Source organism: Equus asinus, chromosome 2 (assembly GCF_041296235.1).
Source record: "Equus asinus isolate D_3611 breed Donkey chromosome 2, EquAss-T2T_v2, whole genome shotgun sequence".
In the NCBI taxonomy this organism is placed as follows: Eukaryota; Metazoa; Chordata; class Mammalia; order Perissodactyla; family Equidae; genus Equus; species Equus asinus.
The window spans coordinates 114325938-114349058 of NC_091791.1; the positions used below are offsets into that span (position 1 = coordinate 114325938).

The window sequence follows — 23121 nt, forward strand, 5'->3', positions numbered from 1 at the left end:
GGTTTATGTAAATATGAAATTTTCCATAAAAAATTTAAAATAAATAAACTTTAAGGCCTTCTAATAAAATTCTTTCACTTGATTTTCCTTAATACTTTATAAATTATTATTTTTGAAACTATATAAAACCATTTTGAGACTATATAAGGTGTAGTATTTTGAAATTTAGCTTCTAAAATATTTTGCAATATATTTCAAATAAAATCATGGTCATTGGCTATGGCTTTTCAGAGATTTTACCTTTTCTATTTGATTTAAGCTAATACGAATTTGAAATTTTGAGAAATAATACTTCCTGTTAAAACGTATAAATGTTGCTCATATAATTATTTGATCAACTGAAAGCTTTTTTAAAGCCAAATCATTTTTCCGTCGAGGCTTTCCAAGTGAATAATCAATTTTGGTTTGGTTTGTTTCCAGATAACCTTTTTCATGCTGCTCTCTGCGGTGTGTGTGATGCTGAATTTGGCTGGTTCAATTCTCTCCTGTCAGAATGCTCAGCTAGTCAGCTCTCTAGAAGGCTGTCAGTTGGTGAGTAATGAAATGCAAACCTTTTGATAAAGGTCATAGGCTTTGACTTTGCATGAAAGTAATTAATAAAATAATTTTATTATATCCTTGGATTTATTCTGATGTTATATAGTTATTTAAGGAATTTAAGTTGATTCATTTCTAAAAATTCTCCCAAATCAAAACTTGTTCTCCTCATAAGTCAGTTACTAATAGTATATTTCTAAGGATCATGTTGTAGTGCTGTTTTAGAATAAATGTCTTTAGTAATGATTATATTTTAGCATTTGTTGCATTGATTTTTCTCTCCACTGAATTTTTAAAAATCAATTTTCTAAGTAGATTTTAAGTGCCGAGATACATATAAGCTTGATAATGAGTGCATTGAAACAATTTAGTTCTCATTTTTCAATTAAAAAAGAGGATTATCTTTTAGATCTAGGAAAATTGTGCTGTGTACATTGTGGGGGATCAATAAATGATTTGTTGGATAGAACCATCATTCCGAATCAGAATTTAGCTCCTGCTGTGGTAATCCATGATTCTGGCTGGGGCAGAAATCGAGGTGTGTCTGGTCACATTCAGTACGGGTACAGTTTGACTCCTGATATGACCATGACTGCTGGATGTGAGGCATTGACATTTGTTTCTTTATCTTGAAGACCACACAGGACTACCCTTTAGAGCCATGCTCCTCCATAGTTGCCTGTGCACTTGCTTGGCCTGTGGCTGTCATTTCTGAGGGATCAGGGGCTATGCTGAATTACCTGAAGCTTTTCTGTAGCAGGACAATGCCTACGTTTCTCATAGCCATGATAGTTGGGTTCAAGGAGACAGCTGTTGGGAAACCTGGTGCTCCCTCCAGTCCTTATTTACCAAGGCCAGCTGGACTAGTTTGAGTTGGCAGTTTCAATGCAGAATCACCTACTAAGTTCCAAAAACTAACTGTGAGAGCTTAATCTTGGTATTTTCTGTTCTGTATGGACTGGACCACATTGATCAGATTTCATCCCAATATGATGTACACAGATTATCCTCAGTATGGTGCAGTATTTCCCATGACTACTGAGAACTGACACAGCTGAAGCCCCATCTCCATTAGAAAGGGTGACTTGCCAACTTGTGTTTATAACTTGGTCAGCCTCTTTATTCCTAAATATGAGGTGCTATGAATATGGTAAAATCTGGCAAACCTACAAGGGATTAGCCATTTTTTCTCTGACCTCTATTTTCCAATGTGAGGTCCTATGTGTGGGAGACAGAGTGACTGGGGTAATGAGAAGTGACAGTCTGGAGGTCCAGATCACAAAAAAGCCCTTGCTTAGTGCCAGTCTTGAAAGGATGACCCCTCCAGGTCTTAATCTCAGACCCTGTTTCCCTCTGTAACATGCTGGATGAAAGGATAGGAAAGGTAGATTTGGTTTCCTCTCTTCCTTACCGGCTTTAATGCCCCCCTAAATAAATTAAAAGAACATCATCGACCCATGTACACTTTCACATAAATCTTGGTTAGATGGTCCCATGGAATCATCAATATTTATCTGACTTTGGAACTTGATCCTAAGCATCTCTGCCCTGGCTCATACACGCCTGGTAATTTCAGAGTGAGACCAGTGTGCTCGCTTGTTGAGGTGCCGTGTGTATAGTAGAGAGAGAAGTGGATTTGGGGTCAGCAAATCAGAATCAAAGTCATGGCTTCATAACCTACTAGTTGTATGACTTAGGACAAGTCTTCCCTGTCTCAGCATTATTTGTCTTTCCTGTTAAGGGTAGATATCACCTGCCCTGAGCTTTTCATAAGTTATTAAATGAGATAAAATGTATAAAACACATAAAAAGTATACTCCTTTCCTGTTATAAAAATTATACATTTACCATGGAAAATTCAAAAAACAAAACACACTCATAATCTTACCAGCCAGTTTATCATGTCCCTCCAGTCTTTTCTGTGCATAATATGTGTGTATGGGTATACACATGTGTGAGCGTATGTGTGTATATATATTTAATATATATTTAAGTGTGCTATACTCTTCATGCTGCTTTGTGACTTAGTTTTTTATTGATCGTGAACATTATTTCAGATTTAAAATTTTTTTTCTATAACTTTGTTGTGGCTGCCCTGTATATAGGAATATAACATTATTTATTTTTAACCAAATCTCTGCTTTTTGCACTTGTGAAGGTTGCCATCATCCTTATACAAAGTCTTTTTATAGCTCATAAAAGTGAACTTGCTTGATCAAAATGAATCCATATCTTTAAAGCATTGATACATATTGACATACTGCCTTCTAGAAAAGTTTACCAATTTATAATACCCAGTATATGAGAATGCTCTTCCTACACCCTTGCCAGCACTGCAAATTTTTACTTTCATTAACTCATGCTAATTTGAAAGGTATAAAATGACATCTTATATTGTTTTAATTTTAATTTCTTTGAATATTAGTAATACTGAACTTTTTATTCGTTTATAATTGCATGTAGGTAAGTTTATATATATATATGCACTTATACATATATATGCAGTTTTATGCATATGCACTGTTTATATTTCGTCTTCTGTGAGTTGACTGTGACCTTTAGCTATTTTTAGATTAAACTATGTATCTTTTTGACTTGTAGGAGCTCTTTATATGTGCAATTATATAAATAATATATATTATAATTACATATACATGTTTGTACATGTATATGTGCATGTACATATATATAATTTATATATGTGTGTTGTGTATATGTGTGTATTATATTTCTTCTTCTGTGAATTGACTGGAGCCTTTACCTATTTTTAGACTTAACTATTTATCTAATTGACTCGTAAGAGCTTTTTATATATTATGGTTTTGAGTCCAGCTTATATTGGTCAAATATATTTCTTGGATTGTTATTTGCTTTTTGTGTGTGTGTGTGTGTGTGTATGTGTGTGAGGAAGATTGGCCCTGAGCTAACGTCTGTTGCCAATCCTCCTCTTTTTGCTTGAGGAAGATTGTCACTGAGCTAACATCTTCCTCTCTTTTATGTGGGGCACCGCCACAGTGTGGCTTGATGAGTGGTTCTAGGTCCGCGCCCAGGATCTGAACCTGTGAACCCTGGGCTGCTGAAGCAGAGTGCACAAAATTAACCACTATGCCACTGGGCTGTCCCTTGTTGTTTGCCTTTTAATTTTATTTTTTGACATAGAAATGTTTTTAATTTTTGTGTATTCAAATCTACGAGTGTTTTCCTTTGTGTTCTTACCTTGGAACCAATAAAAAGAACTTCTCCTTCCTGAGATCACATTACTCCAATAATTTCCTTTGGTTATGATGTGCTTTTATTTTTTTTTATAGTTAACTCTTTAATATTCTGGGATTTAATGAATTTAAGTTTTCCCCCCAAAATGGGTACCTAGCTTTCCTAAAACTATTTTCTGAGTAACCTAATATTTTCCTGATGATTTGAAATGCCACCTAATCATTAAGATTCCTTTGGTGGCAAACTACAAAAACTGGCAAAGCCAAAGCCATTTATTGGAAGGATGGTAGGACCTATGGAATAACCAAGGAGGCTAGAGATTAGGCTTAGAAACTGGCTGGTTCTGAGGAAGCTTCTGTGGCTGCAGAAGCCTGACCAAGAGTCAGGGGCTGCCGTGGGAACTCTGAACTCACCAGGTTATAGTTCTGCAGGAGTGAACAGTTCCAGTGGTTCCTAATCTCTGTCCATTCGCTCTAGAGTCAGAGCCAAGAGAGGGAGCATTTGATTGGCCAGGACAAGACAAAAATCTGCTTACCTCTTCCCTCAGACTGACTCCAATGAGATTCAAGTGGTAATTCCCCAAAACAAAGTTAGGTGCTATGAGGAAGGGTCGAGGGGAGGGGAAGGCAGAAAATATATGCTAAGTGGTCAGAAAACAGCTGATATCTGCTCTCCCAGCATTGTCCTGTGTGTGTACACATACACATGGATACTTAGGTCTGTGTGTCTAGTTCTGGACTTTTCATTCTGTCCCACTCCTGTGTCTGTTTATTCATATCCCAGAACAATACCACTTTGATTACCTTAACTTTATAATATATTTTTATAGCTGGTAGGGCAATCCCTACCCCCACCCCCCATCCCAGACTTTAATCTACTTCTTAGAAATGTTCTTGCCTATCCTTAAAAGTTTAGTTTCCCAGACAAGTTTAAAATTTTTTGTCAAGACTCAAAAGGAATAGATTTGAGAGTTGAATTGACATGACATTAAAATTATAGATTACCTTGGCGGAGAATTGACGTGTTAACAATACCATGTTTTCCCATTCATGAACATTGTGTGTGCTTTGGCTTATCCAACTGTTTTTATAAATCCTTCAGGGCAGTTGTTGTTTTTCTTTAGGATATTTAGTACATCTCCATATCTTTGTGTGTGGTTGTGTCTTTTTTCCTCTGCATAATTAAAAATTAACTCATTTTCTCAGCCTATATATAAAATAAATCTCTTTTCTGTTCTAGACTCCTAGCACTCCCTTCCAGAAGGCTTTTGGTAGCCAGACATTTTCTATGCATATTTTGGTGTATTATCATTTTTACGCATGTGTGGAGTCTATTCTATATACCATCATTCACATCGCTTATGTCAGCCAACCATGTAGCTGGGTAACATCTGCTCATCAGCACTTGGAGATCTTCCAGGCTGTTAATAGAGAGCAGCAGAGAATTCCACTGGATGGATGGATGGATGATAGTTTATTTAACCACCACTTAATGAAGGACAGGTTAGGGATGTTTTTCTAAAACAAACATGGCAGAGAAGATTACCCTCTGTGCACATCTATTACTCAACAAATACCGAGTGGCTGTCGCTGCTGCTGTGGGAACTGGCCTAGGTGCACAGGATATAGTGGTGAACAGAGAGGAATGTACAGATAGATCTGGAGAAGAAATCACTGAGTGTCCTTTCAGTCAAAGCATAAGAGTACACTTTAAATTTACAATGTTATTCCTAAATTGCGTTCCAAAGATGGGGCACCAAACTTTTGCCAATGGTGCATGGCTGTGCCTCATTACCTCGACCCACACACACTTGTGTGTGTTATCAGAATTGTTTTATCTTTGCCAATCTGACAAAAATGTAAGATCTTATGTAACTTGCATTTCCGTAATTAAAAATAAATTTGAGGTGCTCACTTCGGCAGCACATATACTAAAATTGGAACGATACAGAGAAGATTAGCATGGCCCCTGTGCAAGGATGACACGCAAATTCGTGAAGCGTTCCATATTTTTTCATAACATTAATAAAAAAAATAACAACAACAAAAGAAAATCAAAAATAAATAAATAAATAAATAAATAAATAAATAAATAAATAAATTTGAGGGGCCGGCCCCGTGGCCGAGTGGTTAAGTTCGCTCTCTGTGCTTAGGGGGCCTGGGGTTTCGCTGGTTCGGATCCTGGGCACGGACATGGCACTGCTCGTCAGGCCATGTTGAGGTGGTGTCCCACATGCTACAACTAGAAGGACCCACAACTAAAATATACAACTATGTACTGGGGGGATTCGGGGAGAAAAAGCAGAAAAAAAAAAAGTAAAAGTTGAGCATCTTTTACATTTGTTTGTAAGTTTTTATTTCTCTATTTGATAACTGCCAGTTCATTTTTGTGGCCTATTTTTCTGTTAGGTCGTTATTTTTCACAATTGATTTATAAATGCACTTTCTGTGTTAAGGAAACTGGCCATCATCGTATGTGTTGCAGATATATATTTTTTCATAGTTTTTCATCTTTTTTTTTTAAAGATTGGCACCTGAGCCAACTTTTTTTTTTCCTTCTTGTCCCCAAAGCCCCCCAGTACATAGTTGTGTATTCTAGTTGTCAGTGCCTCTGGTTGTGCTATGTGGGACACCACCTCAGCATGGCTTGATGAGCAGTGCCATGTCCGGGCCTGGGATCTGAACTGGTGAAACCCCGGGCCGCTGAAGCGGAATGCACGAACTTAACCACTCGGCCACAGGGCCGGCGCCTGTTATTTATCTTTTGGTGTTTTTAATGGTATTCTTCCTGGGTGGAAATTTTATGTACTCAAATTGATTTTATTCATTTATATATTTTTGCCCTTATGATCTCTGGCTTATATGTTTTGCCTAGAAAACCTTTTCCCAGTCCAAGATTATAAATAATTTTCCCATCCCCCCCCCCCAGTATTTTAGCATTTCATCTTTTAGTATTTATATATTTCATAGATCTGGGATATATTTTGCTATAAGTATTATTACATTTTTATAGCGTTTACAAATTCACATGTGGACCATCTATATTTCTTTTAAAGTTTAATGCTAGCTGTTTTAAATATCTTGTTGCTCTGGTGGGTGCATTTTTTAAATTCTTATTTTATATTGTAAGAGGCTACTAGTGGTGTATAAGACTTTCAGTAATTTTACAATTATTTATATTTAACTGTACGTGCCACCAAATGTACAGTTGAAGCTTTGATCCCATAGTTTGATCCCATAGTCAGAGGAAATCATTTAACTTTTGTCTCCTTCTTTCCAGTAGTTGTACATCTTGTTTTGTTGTCCTGTCTAGCTATTTTGTCTCAAACTACCAAAATAATATTGGATATTAATGGTGTTTCATCATCCACTTTTTGTTCCTGAATATTAATTAGAAGCCCTTAATGATTTACTGTCAGCTATGATGCTGAGAGACAGTTTCAGATGAGTATTCTTGTAATGTTAAGGTGATAAAGGTCTATTCATATTTTACTAAGAGTCTTTTAAAAAATAAAATGGAGGTTAAATTCTACCAAAGGGTTTTTTTGACATCTGTTAAGATTATATATATTTTTATTTTGATCCATTGGTACGATAGATTACATTAATAGAGTCTCAGGATTATGTTCTACATGGAACATAACTGGAATGAAATCTCCATAGTCTTGTAAAATATTACTGGATTCTATTTTCTGATATCTTATTTATGATTTTTCATCTGTATTCATAAATGCAGTTAATTTGTAGTTTTCATTTTTCTCCTACCCTTTCATATTTTGTTTCACTATGATAGTGATTTCATAAAAATTAATTGAGAAAATGCAATCTAAAGAATTTTCTGTTCTGGATATTGGCACTCAAACCTATAATTCTCTGGGTCTAGCACTATTTTATAAGAGTTATTTGATATAATTTTCTATTCTTCCAGCTTTTTTCTTTCTTTCTCAGCTTTTGAACTACTTCTGACAATGTCTATATTATTAACTCTTTTTCATTGTATTGTTCTTTCCACATTTATTAATATGAAGTAACGTACTGAATTTTCTTAAAAATATCTATGGCAACATTATGTTCTTATTCCTTTTATTTGTGTGCATACTGTTTTATATTTTATACTTCTCTTCCTTTCTTATTAAGTTTTGCCAGAAATTTGTCTGTTTTATTTATCTGACAATTTAAAGTACCAAAGAAAGGTATCCATTGTAAAATTCCAAAAATACAGAAGTATATAAAGTCTTCTTTAACCTCCCGTGTTGGCATGTACTCATGGAAATTTCTATATGCAAAGTAGAGAAGTAGCTTGAGATCTAGTCCACCTTTTAACTCCTGCATTATATTCTGTGGATGTAAGTTCTGCACATTATCTCACAGGTTCCCAGTGGCACTGTGCTAAGTTGTCTCTAACTTCTCATGTCACAAATAGTGCTGGAGCCAATTTTCTTATAAATAATGCTGTGGACAAGTTTCTGTGTGTTTATGTAGGACACTTCCTAAAAGTTGAACTGATGGCGAAAGGGTAAATGCATTAAAAATTTTGGTGTATGTTGCCTTCCAGAAAGGGTTGTGTTCATGTACATGTCTACCTGCCATCCATGCGAATGAGCATGTCCCACTCCCTTGCCAACATGAGATGTTACCAATATTGAAAATGTTTGCCAATCTGAGGATGAAAAATTAAATCTCATTATTTTAATTTGATCACCCTTGCTCATCAGTGAGGTTGAGCTTTTTTTCATAGAAGCAGAATTTATTGTATTGGTAAGTTAGGAAAGAATTCAGATTTTTATAATATTAAGTCTTTTATTTAGGACCAAGTTATGTCTCTTCCATTTTCAGGCCTTTTATGGCATTGAGGGAAGTGCTCCAGCTTTCTTCATATAGTGCTGAAATATTTTGTATTAACTTTATTCCTAGTTTGTTTGAAGTAGTTGATGCTAATTTCAGTGGTTTTTTTTTTAGAGTTTATAATTGGTTATTGCTATAATATAGGAAAGATATTTATTTTTTAATTAAACCTTTTCATTTTGAGATAATTATAGATATACACACAGTTGCAAGAAATAATACAAAGAGATTTATGTAGCTTTTATCCAGTTTCCCCCAGTAGTAACATATTTCAAAACTATAGTACAATACCATACTGGGATATTGACATTGATATAGTGAAGATACAGAACATCTCTACCACTGTGAAGATCCCTCATCTTGCTTCTTTATCACCACATTCACTTCCCTTTCCCCCACCTTAACTCCTGGCAATCGGTAGTCTGCTAGAACACTCCATTTCTATTATCTTTTTTATTTCCAAAACCTTATATAAGTGGAATCATGCAATATGTAACCTTTTGGAATTAGCTCTTTTCACTCAGCATAATTCTCTGGCGATTCATCCAGGTTGTTGCACATACTGATAGCTTCTTCTTATTTATTCTATGGAGCAGTGTTCCATTGTACAGATGTGCCACAGTTAATATTTAACCTTCAGAAGGACAGCTGGGCTAATTTTACTTTCTGACTATTATGAATAAAGCTGCTATGAACATTCATGTACAGGTTTTTGTGTGAACATAAATTTTCATTTCGTTGAGATGTATACCCAGGAATTGAAATCCTGAGTTGTATGGTAGGTGCATGTTTAGTTTTTGAAGATACTGCCAAACTGTTTTCCAGAGTGTCAAGACCATTTTATGTTCCCGTTAGCAGTGTGCAAGAGATCCAGTTTCTCTGCATCCTTGTCAGCATTTGGTTTTGTCACTTTTTTTTATTTTAGCCATTCTCGTAGTATGATGTGATGTTCTGTGGTGGTTTTGCTTTGCGTTTTCCTGATGGCTAATGACGTTGGATATCTTTTCATGTGCTGCACTGCCACCTGCATATCCTCTTTGGTGAAATGCCTGTTTATCTCTTTTGCCCATTTCCTTCCTTTCTCCCTCCCTCCCCCGCTCCCTCTCTTCCTTCTTTCTTTCCTTCTTGTGGAGTTTTGACAGTTCTTTATATTCTAGATACTAGTCCTTTGTCAAACAGTGGTTTGCAAATATTTATTCCAGTCTGTAGTTTGTCTTTTCATCCTCTTAATGGGATCTTTCGCAGGGCAAAAGTTTTCAATTTTGATGAAGTCTAATTTATCAATTTTTTTTTTTTACAGATCATGCTTTTGGTGTCAAGTCTAAGAATTCTTTGCCTACCTCTAGATCCTGAATATTTTCTCCTAGGTGAGGGTGGGAGTTCCAGCTTCCCAGTAGGCCTCCACTGATCCCTCCCTGACTAGGAAGGGTGGGAATGCCTCACTACTGCTCCCCAAGTGGCTTGTACTGACATGGGATGAGGAAGTGGCCTCATTCCAGCTGTGGAGTGCTCAAAGTCCTGACTCTCCACCAGGCCTCCTTTGGCACCACCTAACCTGGGAGGCAGAGGGGCAGCTCCTTACTCCTGGGTGGGGGTGGAAGCCCAGGCTCCCCATGCGGTCTCCCTCAGTGCTATGGGAGTTGGGAGTGGGGGGGGGGGGTCTCAGTCTTCATCTCCAGGTCTGGGATATGTAAGGCCAAAAAAAAAAGACAAACCAGAAAATTCATTGCTGTGTCCTTCCCTAGATCCCCGGGTCCTAACCAGTCTGTCTTCTTTAGACTTTTCAGTCTTTTTATGTGTGTTTTGTGTATTATGTCTGGTGTTTTTAGTTGTACTTAGAGAGAAGAACAGGAAAAAGTACATCTACTCCATCTTTCCAGAAGCCAAAACTCTGTTGATTTTTGTATGTCGAATTTTTTAACTCTAAAAGTTCTCCCAACGTATCTTTTAGTTTCCAGGTGGACGGCCATATAGCTATGAAAATAAATATATTTTCCCATCATTATGAATATTTGCAGCACATGTATTCTTTTCTTGGCTTTTTACATTGATTGGTACAGATTTAAATCGGCATTCAGAGGGTTGGCCCCATGGCCGAATGGTTGAGTTCGGGCACTCTGCTTCGGTGGCCCAGAGTTTTGCTGGTTTGGATCCTGGCAAGCCATGCTGAGGCAGCATCCCACATAGCACAACTAGAGGCACTCACAACTAGAATATACAACTATGTACTGGGGAGTTTACAGGTGAAGAAGAAGACGGAAAAAAAAGAAGATTGGCAACAGATGTGAGCTCAGGTGCCAATCTTTAAAAGAAATAAAATTAAAAATCAGCATTCAGTACCCTGTAATACAGTAGGATTTTTTCACCATTTTTAATGAGAAACGATTAACATATGTTACTGTGCAAGTTTAAGGCAAACAGCATGATGGTTTGATTTACATATATTGTGAAATGATTACCACAATACGTTTAGTTAGCATCTATCATCTTATATAGATAGAATGAAAAGAAAAAGAAAGAAAAAAAGAAAAATTTTCTCCTTATGATGAGAACTCTTAGGATTTACTCTCTTAACAACTTTCATATATATGATACAGCAGTGTGAGCTATAATCATCACGTGGTACGTTACATCCCTAGTACTTATTTATCTTGTAACTGGAAGTTTGTACCTTTTGACCACCTTCTTCCAGTTCCCCCTCCCCCCACCATTCACCTCTGGCAACCATAAGTCTGATCTCTTTTTGTGTGAATTTGGGGTTTTTTTGGATTCCATATAAAAGTGAGATCATCCAGTATTTTTCTTTGTCTGATTTATTTCACTTAGCATAATGCCTTCAAGGTCCATCCGTGTCGTTGCAAGGTTAAGATTTCTTCATTTTTTATGGCTGAATAATATTCCAGTGTGTGTGTGTGTGTGTGTGTGTGTGTGTGTGTGTATGTGTATGTATGTATTCCACAACTTCTTTATCTGTTCATCCATCAATGGACACTTAGGCTGTTTCCATGTCTTGGCTGTTGTAAATAATGCTGTTATGAACATGGAAGTGCAGATATCTTTTCAAGTTAACGGCTTTTTTTTCCTTTGGATGTGTACCCAGAAGTGGAATTGCTGGGTCAGATGGTAGTTCTATTTTTAATTTTTTTGGGGTCATCCATACTGTTGTCCATAGTGGCTCTACCAATTTACAATCCCACCAACAGTGTACAAGGGTTCTCTTTTATCCACATCCTTGCCAGCATTTGTTATCTCTTGTCTTTTTGATGATGACCGTTCTAACAGGTATGAGGTGATATCTCATTATGGTTTTAGTTTGCGTTTCCCTAATGACTAGTGATGTTGAGCATCTCTTCATATACCTGTTGGCCTTTCATATATCTTCTTTGGAGAAATGTCTGTTTAGACCCTTTGCCCATTTTTTAATTAGATTATTATCATTATTTTTGCTATTGAGTTGTATGAGTTCTTTAAATATTTTGCGTATTAACCCCTTATCAGATATATTTACTTTGCAAATATTTTTCCCATTCCATAAGTTGTCTTTTCACTCCATTGGTTTCTTTTGCTGTGTAGAAGTTTTTTAGTTTGATAAAGTCCTACTTTTTTTCCTTCTTTAATTTTATTGCTTGTGCTTTAGGTGTCATATCCAAAAAATCATTACAAAGACCCATGTCAAAGCTTTATTTCTATGTTTTCTGTTAGGAGTTTCATTGTTTCAGGTTTTACATGTAAGGCTTTAATCCACTTTGAGTTAATTTTTGTGAGTGGTGTAAGATATTCTTTTATGATATGATATGAATATCTGGTTATCTCAGAACCATTTATTGAAGAGACTGTCTTTTCTCCATTAAGTATTCTTGGCTCCCTCGTCAAATGTTAGTTGACCATATATGCTTTGGTTTATTTCTGGGCTCTTGATTCTGTTTCATTAGTCCATTTGTCTGTTTCTGTGACAGTAACGTATACTGTTTTGATGACTATAGCTTTATAGTATAGGTTGAAATCAGGAAGTGTGATGCCTCCTGCTTTGTTCTTTCTCAGGATTTCTTTGGCTGTTTGGGTTATTTTGGGGTTCTATGTAAACTTTAGGAGTATTTTTTCTACTTGTATAAAAAATGCCATGGAGGGGCTGGCCCCGTGGCCGAGTGGTTAAGTTCGCCCTCTCCGCTGCAGGCGGCCCAGTGTTTCGTTGGTTCAAGTCCTGGGCGTGGACATGGCACTGCTCATCAAACCACCCTGAGGCAGCGTCCCACATGCCACAACTAGAGGGATCCACAACGAAGAATATACAACTATGTACTGGGGGGCTTTGGGGAGAAAAAGTAAAAAAAATAAAATCTTTGAAAAAAACTGCCATGGAAATCTCGATAGGGATTGTATTGAACCTATAGATGGCTTTTGGTAGTATTGACATTTTAGCAATAGTAATTCTTCCAATCTTTGAACATGGGATTCCTTTCCATCTATTTGTGTCTTCTTTGATTTCTTTCATCAATGTCTTGTACTTTTCAGAGTACAGATCTTTTACCTCCTCAGTTAAATTTATTCCTAAGTATTTTATTGTTTTTGATGCTACTGTAAATGGGATCGATTTCTTTATTTTTTTCAGAAAATTTGTTATTACTGTATAGTTTTGTTTGTTAATATTGCATCCTGCAACTTTACTGAATTTGTTGATTAGTTCCAACAGTTTTTTGGTTGAGTCTTTAGGATTTTGTATATAAAATCATGTCACCTGCAAACAGAGACAATTTTAATTCTTTCTTTCAAATTCAGATGGCTTTTATTTCCTTTTCTTGCCTGATTGCTCTGACTAGGACTTCCAGTATTATGCTGAATAGGAGTGGTGAGAGTGGGCACCCTTGCCTTATTCCTGATATTAGAGGAAAAGCTTTCAGCCTTTCAACATCGAGTAGGATGTTAGCTGTGGGATTCCTGTATATGGCCTTTTTTATGTTGAGATATGTTCTTTCTCTGCCCACTTTGTTAACTGTAGGCTTTTAATCTAATCATTGGCTGAGCTTCATAGAAGGACACAGGATAGGAGACACAGCAGGGAGAAGAGAGAGCATCTTCACATCATTGGGAGGCCCAGCAGCTTCATTTATTTGCCCGTCACCCGTGATGTGGACTGCTCTCACAGAAAACGTTCAAGCCGCCTGTGGGCTACCCTGACACAAAAGCCACAGTCCCTTTTCCAACAGGCATTTTTATAACATCTTTGTAGTCACAGAGGCCCACGGCCTGCCGCCAGCACACAGCTTCCCCGATCAAGGCACGTGCCCACAGGACAGGGGAGACATTTCTACACTGATCTGTGGCGTCCAAGAAAGCAGCGACATGAGAAGACAGAATGTTCCGGTCCTTCTTCCAGGTCAATCTGGAGCAGCCCAGGCCCCATGTTACCCTTTACTCCTGTTGAAGATTTACAGGGAAAAGTGTAGCTAATAACAGTCGTTTTTTGTACTCTTGTTTTATTCCTGACTTTCAGGGGATTGGGAGTGAAAGGGATTGACCCGATGGGTCACCATTCAGTGTGATGTTTGCTGTCAGCTTCCAAGTGGTACCCTATTCACTTAAGGTATTTCCTTCTTGCCTGGCTTTCTAAGATCTTATTTTTTAAATCAAGAATGGGTGAATTTTATCATTGTCTTTTCAACATCTGTGAAGATGATCATACAGCTTTCCTCCTTTGGTTTGTCAATGTAGTGATTTGCATTAATAGATTTCCTAATGCAAAATCACCTTTGCATTACAGAAATAGGCCCTCCTTGGTCCCCGTCCACCTAAGGCGTACATATTCTGCGGCATTCAAATTGCTAATATTTTAAGAGTTTTGTCTCTAAATTCGTAAATGAGATTGACCTACAGTTTACCTTTTGGTGCTCTCCTTGTCCAGTTTTCATATCAGAATTACGCTTACTATACAGAATGAACTTGGAAGCATTTGGTTTAATCTATGCTTTGAAACAGTTTAAATAACCCAGAAATTATCTACGTTTGTTGCATTTTGGGGAGCTGATTTGGCTGTTTAAATTTTTTTTTTAATGGAGAAACAGTGTGAGATTTCTTTTGGGGATGATAAAAATATCCTAAAATTATCTGTAGCTGCACAATACCTTCAAGATACCAATGGCTTGTACACTTTAAGCAGGTAAATTGTGTGCTTTTTTTATAGGTTTTAAATAGGTGAATTTTATCTCAATAAAGCTGTAATAATTTTAAAAACCTTTTAATTGATTGCTATGTCTTCTCTTAATGTTGCAGTTTGTTTTCTCTCCATTGATTTAAAGTTTATCTGTTAGTTACTAACTAGTTCATAGTTTTATTAGTCAAGATGACTCTTTTTTTTAGTTGTTGTTTCATTGATTCTGCTTTATTTTATGAATCCCTTCTACCTTCTCAAGGAATGTTTTGTGTATCGCTTCTCTTTTGAGGTTGAGTGACAGTAGAATACTGTAGAGGTTTTCCTCTGAGTACTCCTGACTTACATGCTCTCACTGAGCCACTTCTAAAGTTTGTAATTTCATTTTTGCTTTGCTCTTTAATCTAAGCATTACTTAAATTGATATGCTTAACTTTCTAAGTTGTTAGACTTTTTGCGAGAGTGTTTTTCTATCCTTTTACTATTGATTTCTAATTTTATCGCATGAGAGCATGTGACCTCTTAATTTCTACCATTTACAATCTATTAAATATTTAACTTACTTCAGACAGGAATAGTTTTGAGATGTGTTTGTGGGCTTGTGTAAAAAAAATACACGTAAATTCTCTGTTTGTGGGTTCAAAATTCATTCACCTGTTTGTGTGTCTGTGTGTATATTCATGGAGAGAGAGAGCACGCTTCTTAAAATACAGATTCAGTTGTGTGCTTCCCAGGCACGTGGAATGCAGTCCTCCTTGTAGCCTGTGAGTCCCTGCTTTGGTCTGTCCCCTCCTGCCTCTCCAGCCTTCCATAGTGCCCCCAGGTCCCCCACCTGCTTCCCCCGCTTCTCCTGGGCCCCCTCCAGCTTCCTCTGGTGCTCCTTGGCATCCCTTCACCCATTCCTCCCTGCTTCCGCCCTCCCCCACCGCTTCCCCCCCTGGCTTCCCATGCTGCCCCTCTGCCGCCATCATTATTCCCTCTACTTTATGGTACCCTTCAGTTGGCTTCTCCCACCCCTGCCCACAGCTTCCTGTGGTACATCCTCCTCCCCCACCACTTTCCCCTCCAAGTTTCCCATGCTGCCGCTCGGCTTCGGCTTCCCCACTCCTCCCAACCCCTGCCTCACCAGCCATTAGAATCCCAGGCTCTTCTTTCCCTCAGGCTGCTCCGATGCTCTGAGCCCTCTGCATGGTTGCTCTTCCTCCCAGCGGGCCTGCAGGGGGTTCCTTCTCACCCTCCAGACTCCAGAGTAGGTGGTACCTCCATGGAAGGGCCTTCCTGGGTCACCCTGTCCTATCCGAGAGGCTTCCCACTTCTGTTCTTTCTCTCAGCATTGTCCGTTTTCTTCCAAGTGCAGGCATTTCCCCATCATTCACTGCTTGACAAAGCAGCGCAAGGGAGAAGGCCCCATCTGTGTTGTACCTTGTCATACATCCAGGGCCTGGCGCCATTCCTGGCCCAGAATGCATGGGAGTGAGTCAGTGAGTGTACCCCAACAGTTCTTTCCTGAGAGCCCCAGAGGAAGGTACAGGATCATTCGGGGATTTTAAGTAAATGTGCTGTTTTAATTACAAGAAAAAGCATTATTGGTTTTCAGAATTCCTCATCATGTTTTGTTTAATTTGAGGCTGCTTGTGCAGTGAAATATTATAGCATCAAAAACTTGTTTAAAAATCTTGTTTTATGACATTCTTTCAATCATCCTGCAAAAGATTTGGATTTAGTTTCATATTTTTTTTACTATGTTTTTAAATGAAAGCATAACAGAATGCTTTTCAAATGCAGATCATGAATGTCCCTAAGTATTTTGTCTTAAATGAGAAGACACTATTTTCCTATTTTAATGTGAAATAAAATATTAATAGATTCTCATTGTAAAAGATGTAAGCAATACATAAACTGAAATAAAACTGAAGGTCTACTCTCTCTGTCCCCTACTCGCTCCCACACGGACGATCACTTTGTGATGATATTCGGGCCTTTCTGTATGCATGTGTGTTTATGTACGTGAACCAACGTGAAGCTTTATCTTTAGACAAGATTATGCTGTAAACTTTTGTCTGAGACGTTTTCCCTGCCCAGTGATACTATTTGAGACTTTACCATGGACTTGGACATAGGGAGTCCCTCACGGTTTTAGAGGCAGCTGCCATGCTTCCCCACGGTGCACCACCTTGCCCTGCGCTCAGGCAGGGCGGCCGTCTCATTGTTTTGCTGTCACGGGCATGATTGCAGTGAACATGCATTCTTGTCCTTGTTTTTGGTAAATTTGAGTATAGTCAGGTAATTTTATTGCAAAGAACACAACTATAGCCTCCCACTGTAATATGGAATGAATTAAAGTATTTGTCCTATTTGGTATTGCCAAGAAACAGAAATTTTGGTGGAAAATTTCATAAAAGGTATATATTTAATTTATTTTAATATATGTTCAGACATAAGATTGAAATATGCTCTTTAATATTTTTATACAAAACTGACTGCTGCGTGATGATGATGGTGATGATTGCTAATTTCACTGAGCATGTGCTGTGTGCAAGGCGCTGCTCTGAGCATGTTAGGTATATACATTCATTTACTCCTGACAGCTGTGGATCGGAGAAAGGTACTATTTTATCACCATTTTACAGGTAAGACCTTGAGAGTTAAGTAGCTTTTCCAAAGTCATGGAGCTAACAGGTTCTGGCATCAGCCTGTGCTCTTAACCACTAGTAAATCATTAAATTTCTGTTTTACATAGTACTATAACTTTAGAATTATACTAACAATTAAAAGGGATGGAGAGGATGAGAATCAGTGGACGGTGGAGGTAAAGAATATACCTTGTTTATTTTTTGTCACAGTAAACCTTTGAATACGTGGGGAAAGCTCTCCTGTATAGAGAAGAATTTGAAGGAACCTAAACAGTAGCTTAGATGTCACAACAAAGTGATGCGAAAACAGTGTGAAGTTTTGTAAGAAATGTGAGCTCTTCTTCTCTAGCCACATCAAGCACGTAACTGGGAGAAGTATCTTCCCCTGTAAGTAAACACTAACGTGACTTATGTTGTGCTTATCCGTGACCACACCGGTGTTTTTCTGACCCTAAATCTTTTTAAATTAGAGTCGTCACCCCGCAGGGACAGTGTGATATGTCATTGTCAGCCTGAAAGCCTTACTCTGCCTGATCCCGCTGTGCCTGGAATCTGCACACTAATTGGACATCACTCTAGTCTCTGCCCAGGCTTTCTGTTATGTGCCTATGTCCCCGAAACAAAAAAAGGGTGGCCTCAGGAGATCTGACACCTGGGCAAGCATTTTGATAGGAAGCAGATCACCACCTTCTCCTTTCTTGTCTGTTTCTATTTCTGATTGGAGAGCTTGATCTCAGCCTCTCCCCCGTGGGTGCCTCCCGAGCATGATACATGATTTCTAGTAGGTGAAGCCAGAGTGCAGCCCCTTTTCCTGAAAGCAACTAGCAAAGGACTTTTCCTGGAACCCAGGAGAACAGGTGATAAAAGGAAAGCATTTGGTAGCAAAGGAAGAAGGCATGATATGCTTGGGAATTATAATTTCCACCTTATCCTTATTTCATAGTCCACCTAAGAGATGTGAGAGGGATTATGATTTGTCAGAGACTATTTCCTCCCTTCGTGTGCAGAATATGTCCTGAGAGGGGGTGTGCTGGAGCAGGCTGTAATAGCTTGGAAGAGTGACTGATTAAGTTATCAGATTTTGTGATCTGGTTATAGCCATTATTAAAAATTAAATTATATAGACTACAATGAAATACATTATATTAAAAGCAAAGGTAGTCTATATTCAGAACTCAACACCTCCTTTTCTTAAAATGTATTTTACTATTGTCATGCTGTTGAGGTTATTTGCATCTATTGTAGCCTTATGTTAGAAATACTATATAATGTGTTATATTAGTTATGGTTCTCCAGATAAACAGAACCAGTAAGAGAGATATATTTGTATACATTCATACGTCCTAAGGAATCCACTAAAACATTATTAGAATGGATTAAAAAAGTCAGCAAGGTTGCAAGATGTAAGATCAAAATACAAAAAAACTGTTATATTTCTAAACACTTACAATGAATAATCTGAAAATGAAAATAATAAAATTCCATTTACAATAGCATCAGGAAGAATAAAATACTTAGGAATAAATTTAACAAAAGAAATGCAAAACTTATACTTTGAAAACTGCAAGTATTGTTGAAAGAAATTAAAGAAGATCTAAATAATTGAGAAAATATACTATGTTCATGGATCAGAAGATTCAACATTGGTACATTTGCTGTCTTAGTCTGTTTGGGCTGCTATAACAGGATACCATAGACTGTATGGCTTATAAACAATAGAGATTTATTTTTCACAATTCTGGAAGCTGGAAATTTTAAGATCAAGGTGCCAGGAGATTTAGTGTCTGGTGGGAACCCACTTAATGGTTCATAGATGGCCAGCTTCCTGCTTTGTCCTCACATGGTGGAAAGGGTAAAGGAGCTTCCTATGGTCTCTTTTATAAGGGCACTAATTACATTCATGAAGGCTCTACTCTCATGACTTAGAAACCTCCCAAAGGCCCCACCTCCCAATACCATCACCTTGGAGTTTAGATTTCAGCATATCAATTTTGGGAGGACACATTCAGTCTGTAGCAATCACAATACTCCCCAAGCTGATCTACAGATTCAAAGCTATCCCTATCAAAATCCCACTGATGTCTTTGTAGAAATTGATAAACTTATTCTAAAATTCATATGGAATTGCAGGGGGCCCAGAATGGCCAAAGCAATTTTGAAAAAGAAGAAATATCAGGACTCACACTTTCTGATTTCAAAACTAACTGCAAAGCAACAGGAATCAACAGTGTGATAGTGGTATAAGGATAGACATATAGATCACTGGAACAGAATTGAGAGTCTAGTAAAAAACCCAAACATCTATGGTCTGATTTTTAATGAGTGCCAAAAGCATTCAATGGGGAAAGAATAGTCTCTTCAACAAATGGTGCTGGGAGAACTGGATAGATATATGCAAAAGAATGAAGGTGGACCCTTTCCACACACCATTTACAAAAATTTACTAAAAATGAATCAGAGACCTAAGTGAGAGAGCTAAAACTTTAAAACTCTTAGAAGTAAACATAAGGGTAAATCTTCATGACATTGGATTTACAAAGAATTCTTAGATATGACATCAAAAGCATGAGGAACAAAAGAAAAAATGGAGGAATTTGACTTCATCAAAATTAAAATATTTTATATCAAAGAACACTGTCAAGAAAGTGAAAAGGCAGCCCACAAAATGGGATAAAATATTTGCAACTCATATACCTGATAAGGGACTTGTTTCTAGAATATATAAAGAGCTTTTACAAATCAATTATAAAAAGACAGATAACCAACTTTAAAATGGGCAAAAGATCTAACAGACATCTGTCCAAGGAAATATACAAATGGTCAATAAGCACATGAAAAGATGCTTCACATCAGTAGTCATCAGGGAAATGCAAATCAAAACACAATACTCCCTCACACCAATAGGATGGCTAGGATAAAAGACTCAGGTAACAACAAGCATTGGGAGGATGTGGAGAAGTCTGAACCCTTATGCATTGCTGGTAGTGATGCTGTTGGTGGGCAGCTGCTTTGGTAAAGAGTCTGGTGGTTCCTCAAATGATTAAACCATAGAGTTACTGTATGACCTAGCAGTTTCCTTCCTCAGTATATGCCTTAGAGAAATGAAAACGTATGGCCACACAAAAACTTGTACATAAATGTTTATAGCAGCATTGTTCATAAGAGCCAAAATGTAGAAACAACCCAAATGTCCATCAACAGATGAATGGATGAACGAAATGTGGTAAAATCATACTGTGGAATATTATTCAGACATAAAAACGAATAAAGTACTGATACATGCTACAACGTGTATGAACCTTGAAAACCTTATGCTAAGTGAAAGAAGTCAGTCATAAAAGACCACATATTATGTGATTGCTTTCATATGAAAGTCCAGAACAGGGAACTCTGTAGAGCCAGAAAGTAAATTAACAGTTGCCCTGGGCTGGAGGAAGAGGGAAGGGGAGCGATAGTTAAAGGGTATGGCGTTTCTTCTTTATTGAGGTGATGAAAACTATCTAAAATTGACTCTGATGATGGTTGACATATCTGTGAATGTACTAAAAAACCATTGAATTTTACACTTTAAATGGGCAAATTGTGTAATATGTGACATAGCTCAGTAAAGCTATTTTTAAAAAAGAAATAGCAAGTCACGCTGAAGTTACAACGTATAACTCAGTTACGTGGAGAATAGTGTAGTATGTAGAGTATACTCATAGTTATGTATAGTATGTAGATTTTTATATTTTTATTACTGTAAGTTGCTTGTTTCAAATCCTTTACACTATTAAAATTTATAATTAGCTTATATATGTATGCATCTGCGCATATATATATGTGTGTGTAAGTTGTTTTCTGAAGAGTCAGTTGTTAAACACTGCCAGCACACCTCTGCCCTGGAGTCTCCTCCTTTGACTCATTCTCTCCTTGCTCCATCCATTAAAACGCGATGTCTTCTTTGCCTGTACACCCTGTTCTTTTTCGACTTCTCCCACCCTGCCTACTCCCTCCCACCACAGCCTGGCTCTTTTATTTCCCCTGTTGCTCATGTTCCTTTGTCCCAAATTCCAGCACCAATAAGAGAAAGGAAGGAAGGGAGGGAGGGTGGCAGGCAGGAAAAAGAAAGAAGTTAATGAATAAATGGTGAAAGAAAAGCAGATCTTTTCTCCTGTGTGTAAATACCTAAAGTATGCTGCAGCCTTATTCAAACGTTCTCCTTTGAGTCAGGACAAAAGCATTAGCACGGTTTCATGACCCACCATCCTCAGGATGTTGTCTTGTAGACTTGTTTTGTATTTGATGCTACTCGACAATGAGCATTAGTTAGCACAGTGGTTATGCCTTCCTTTGTACATGCACCTGCCTCTGTGGTGTTATTTGTCATGTGTTTTAAGCCACTTGGAAAAATCATCTAGACCTTTATGTAAACTGTTTAGAGTTACTCTCTCAGCTCTTGCCTGCTCATAGCTAACTTGGGGAGGCAGTGATGCAGTTAACTTGAAACAATAGGTCAGTCCCAAATTTACTTACTTTGGATAGCAAATCATGTTTACAGTTTACAATTGAGCAGAGCATCCAACATTTTTATGGGAATATGTAATTCAAAAAGGGTTGTGCACTTATCCACATTTCATTCCACCCTTGACTCTTGCCACCTCTCAAGTTATTACAAAGCAGTTTTTCAGGTATAGGAAAGGAAGTGAAATGTTTTGGTTTAAAGCATGGCTGGGCTTGATTTTAAGAGGGGATTCAAAAATGCATTCAGATTTGGAGGAAAACAATGCCTGAGTGTGTGCAGAAAGGAGCAGATTACAAATCAGCTTCCACTTGTTTCTTTTTCTACATTAGCATTTTCATGGTGGATAATGAAGGAGTAAATTAGAGATTAGAGTAGAATGAACACATAGAATTAAAGAGCAAGAATGAAATTTATAAATTGTCTATACTTAATCCTCTTATTTTAGAAATGGGCAAGGAGCACTAGTCTATCCATATCAATCAGATAACTTATGGAAACCAGAATCACTGCAAAATCCTTGCTTTTACTCCCTAGATACTGGATCTGAAAAACTCTTCTTAAGAACTCTGTGAAAATGGATACAAAGACTTGTTTTATACTTAATGCTACTCCACAATGAGCATCTATAGAAATGTCACCCACAAATGCTTTGTTTGTAGAATAGAAATGGAGGAGGGTTAGGATTGCTTAAAATATAGAATTAAAAAAAATTTAATTGAAATTTTTGCTGAGAAATTTGTAGATTCACGTGAAGTTGTTACAAATAATAGTAAGAGCTCTTCTGTACACTTTGGTTAGTTTCCCCTAATGGTAACAATATCACAACCACAATATTGACATTGATGCAATCAACCCATCTTATTTAGATTTCTCCATTTTTACTCGAATTTATTTGTCTGTCTGTATGGGTGTGAGAATATGTTGATTAAGTTTTATGCAATTTTGTCACCTGTGTTGGTTTACATATCCACCACCATAGCCAAGATACTGAACTATTTCAACACTACAAGGGTCCCTCATGCCGACCTTTTATAACCACATCCACTTCCATTCTGCCCCCCCCCCCTTTTTTTTGGTGAGGAGTATTGGCCCTGAGCTAACACCTGTCACTAATCCTCTTCTTTTTGCTGAGGAAGATTGTTGCTGAGCTAACATCTGTGTCGGTCTTCCTCTATTTTGTATGTGGGATGCTGCCATAGTATGGCTTCATGAACAATGCAGAGGTCTGTGCCTGGGATCCAAACC

The 23121-nt window shown here is 37.5% G+C and overlaps 1 protein-coding gene and 1 non-coding gene across 6 annotated transcripts in view; both read left to right on the forward strand.

Moving 5' to 3' along the window:
* The window catches only part of ENTREP2 (endosomal transmembrane epsin interactor 2), a 430698-nt gene that overhangs the window by 309969 nt on the left and 97608 nt on the right, over positions 1 to 23121 (forward strand). For all 5 annotated transcript variants that reach the window (XM_070496638.1, XM_070496625.1, XM_044763046.2 and 2 more), the window contains one exon: positions 421 to 531. In XM_070496638.1, coding sequence (XP_070352739.1) covers positions 421 to 531 — 111 coding nt within the window. The remainder of the gene's footprint in view (positions 1 to 420; positions 532 to 23121) is intronic.
* LOC123283693 (U6 spliceosomal RNA) lies at positions 5657 to 5763 on the forward strand. The gene has a single exon (XR_006524359.1). It is a non-coding gene; the product is annotated as a U6 spliceosomal RNA (small nuclear RNA).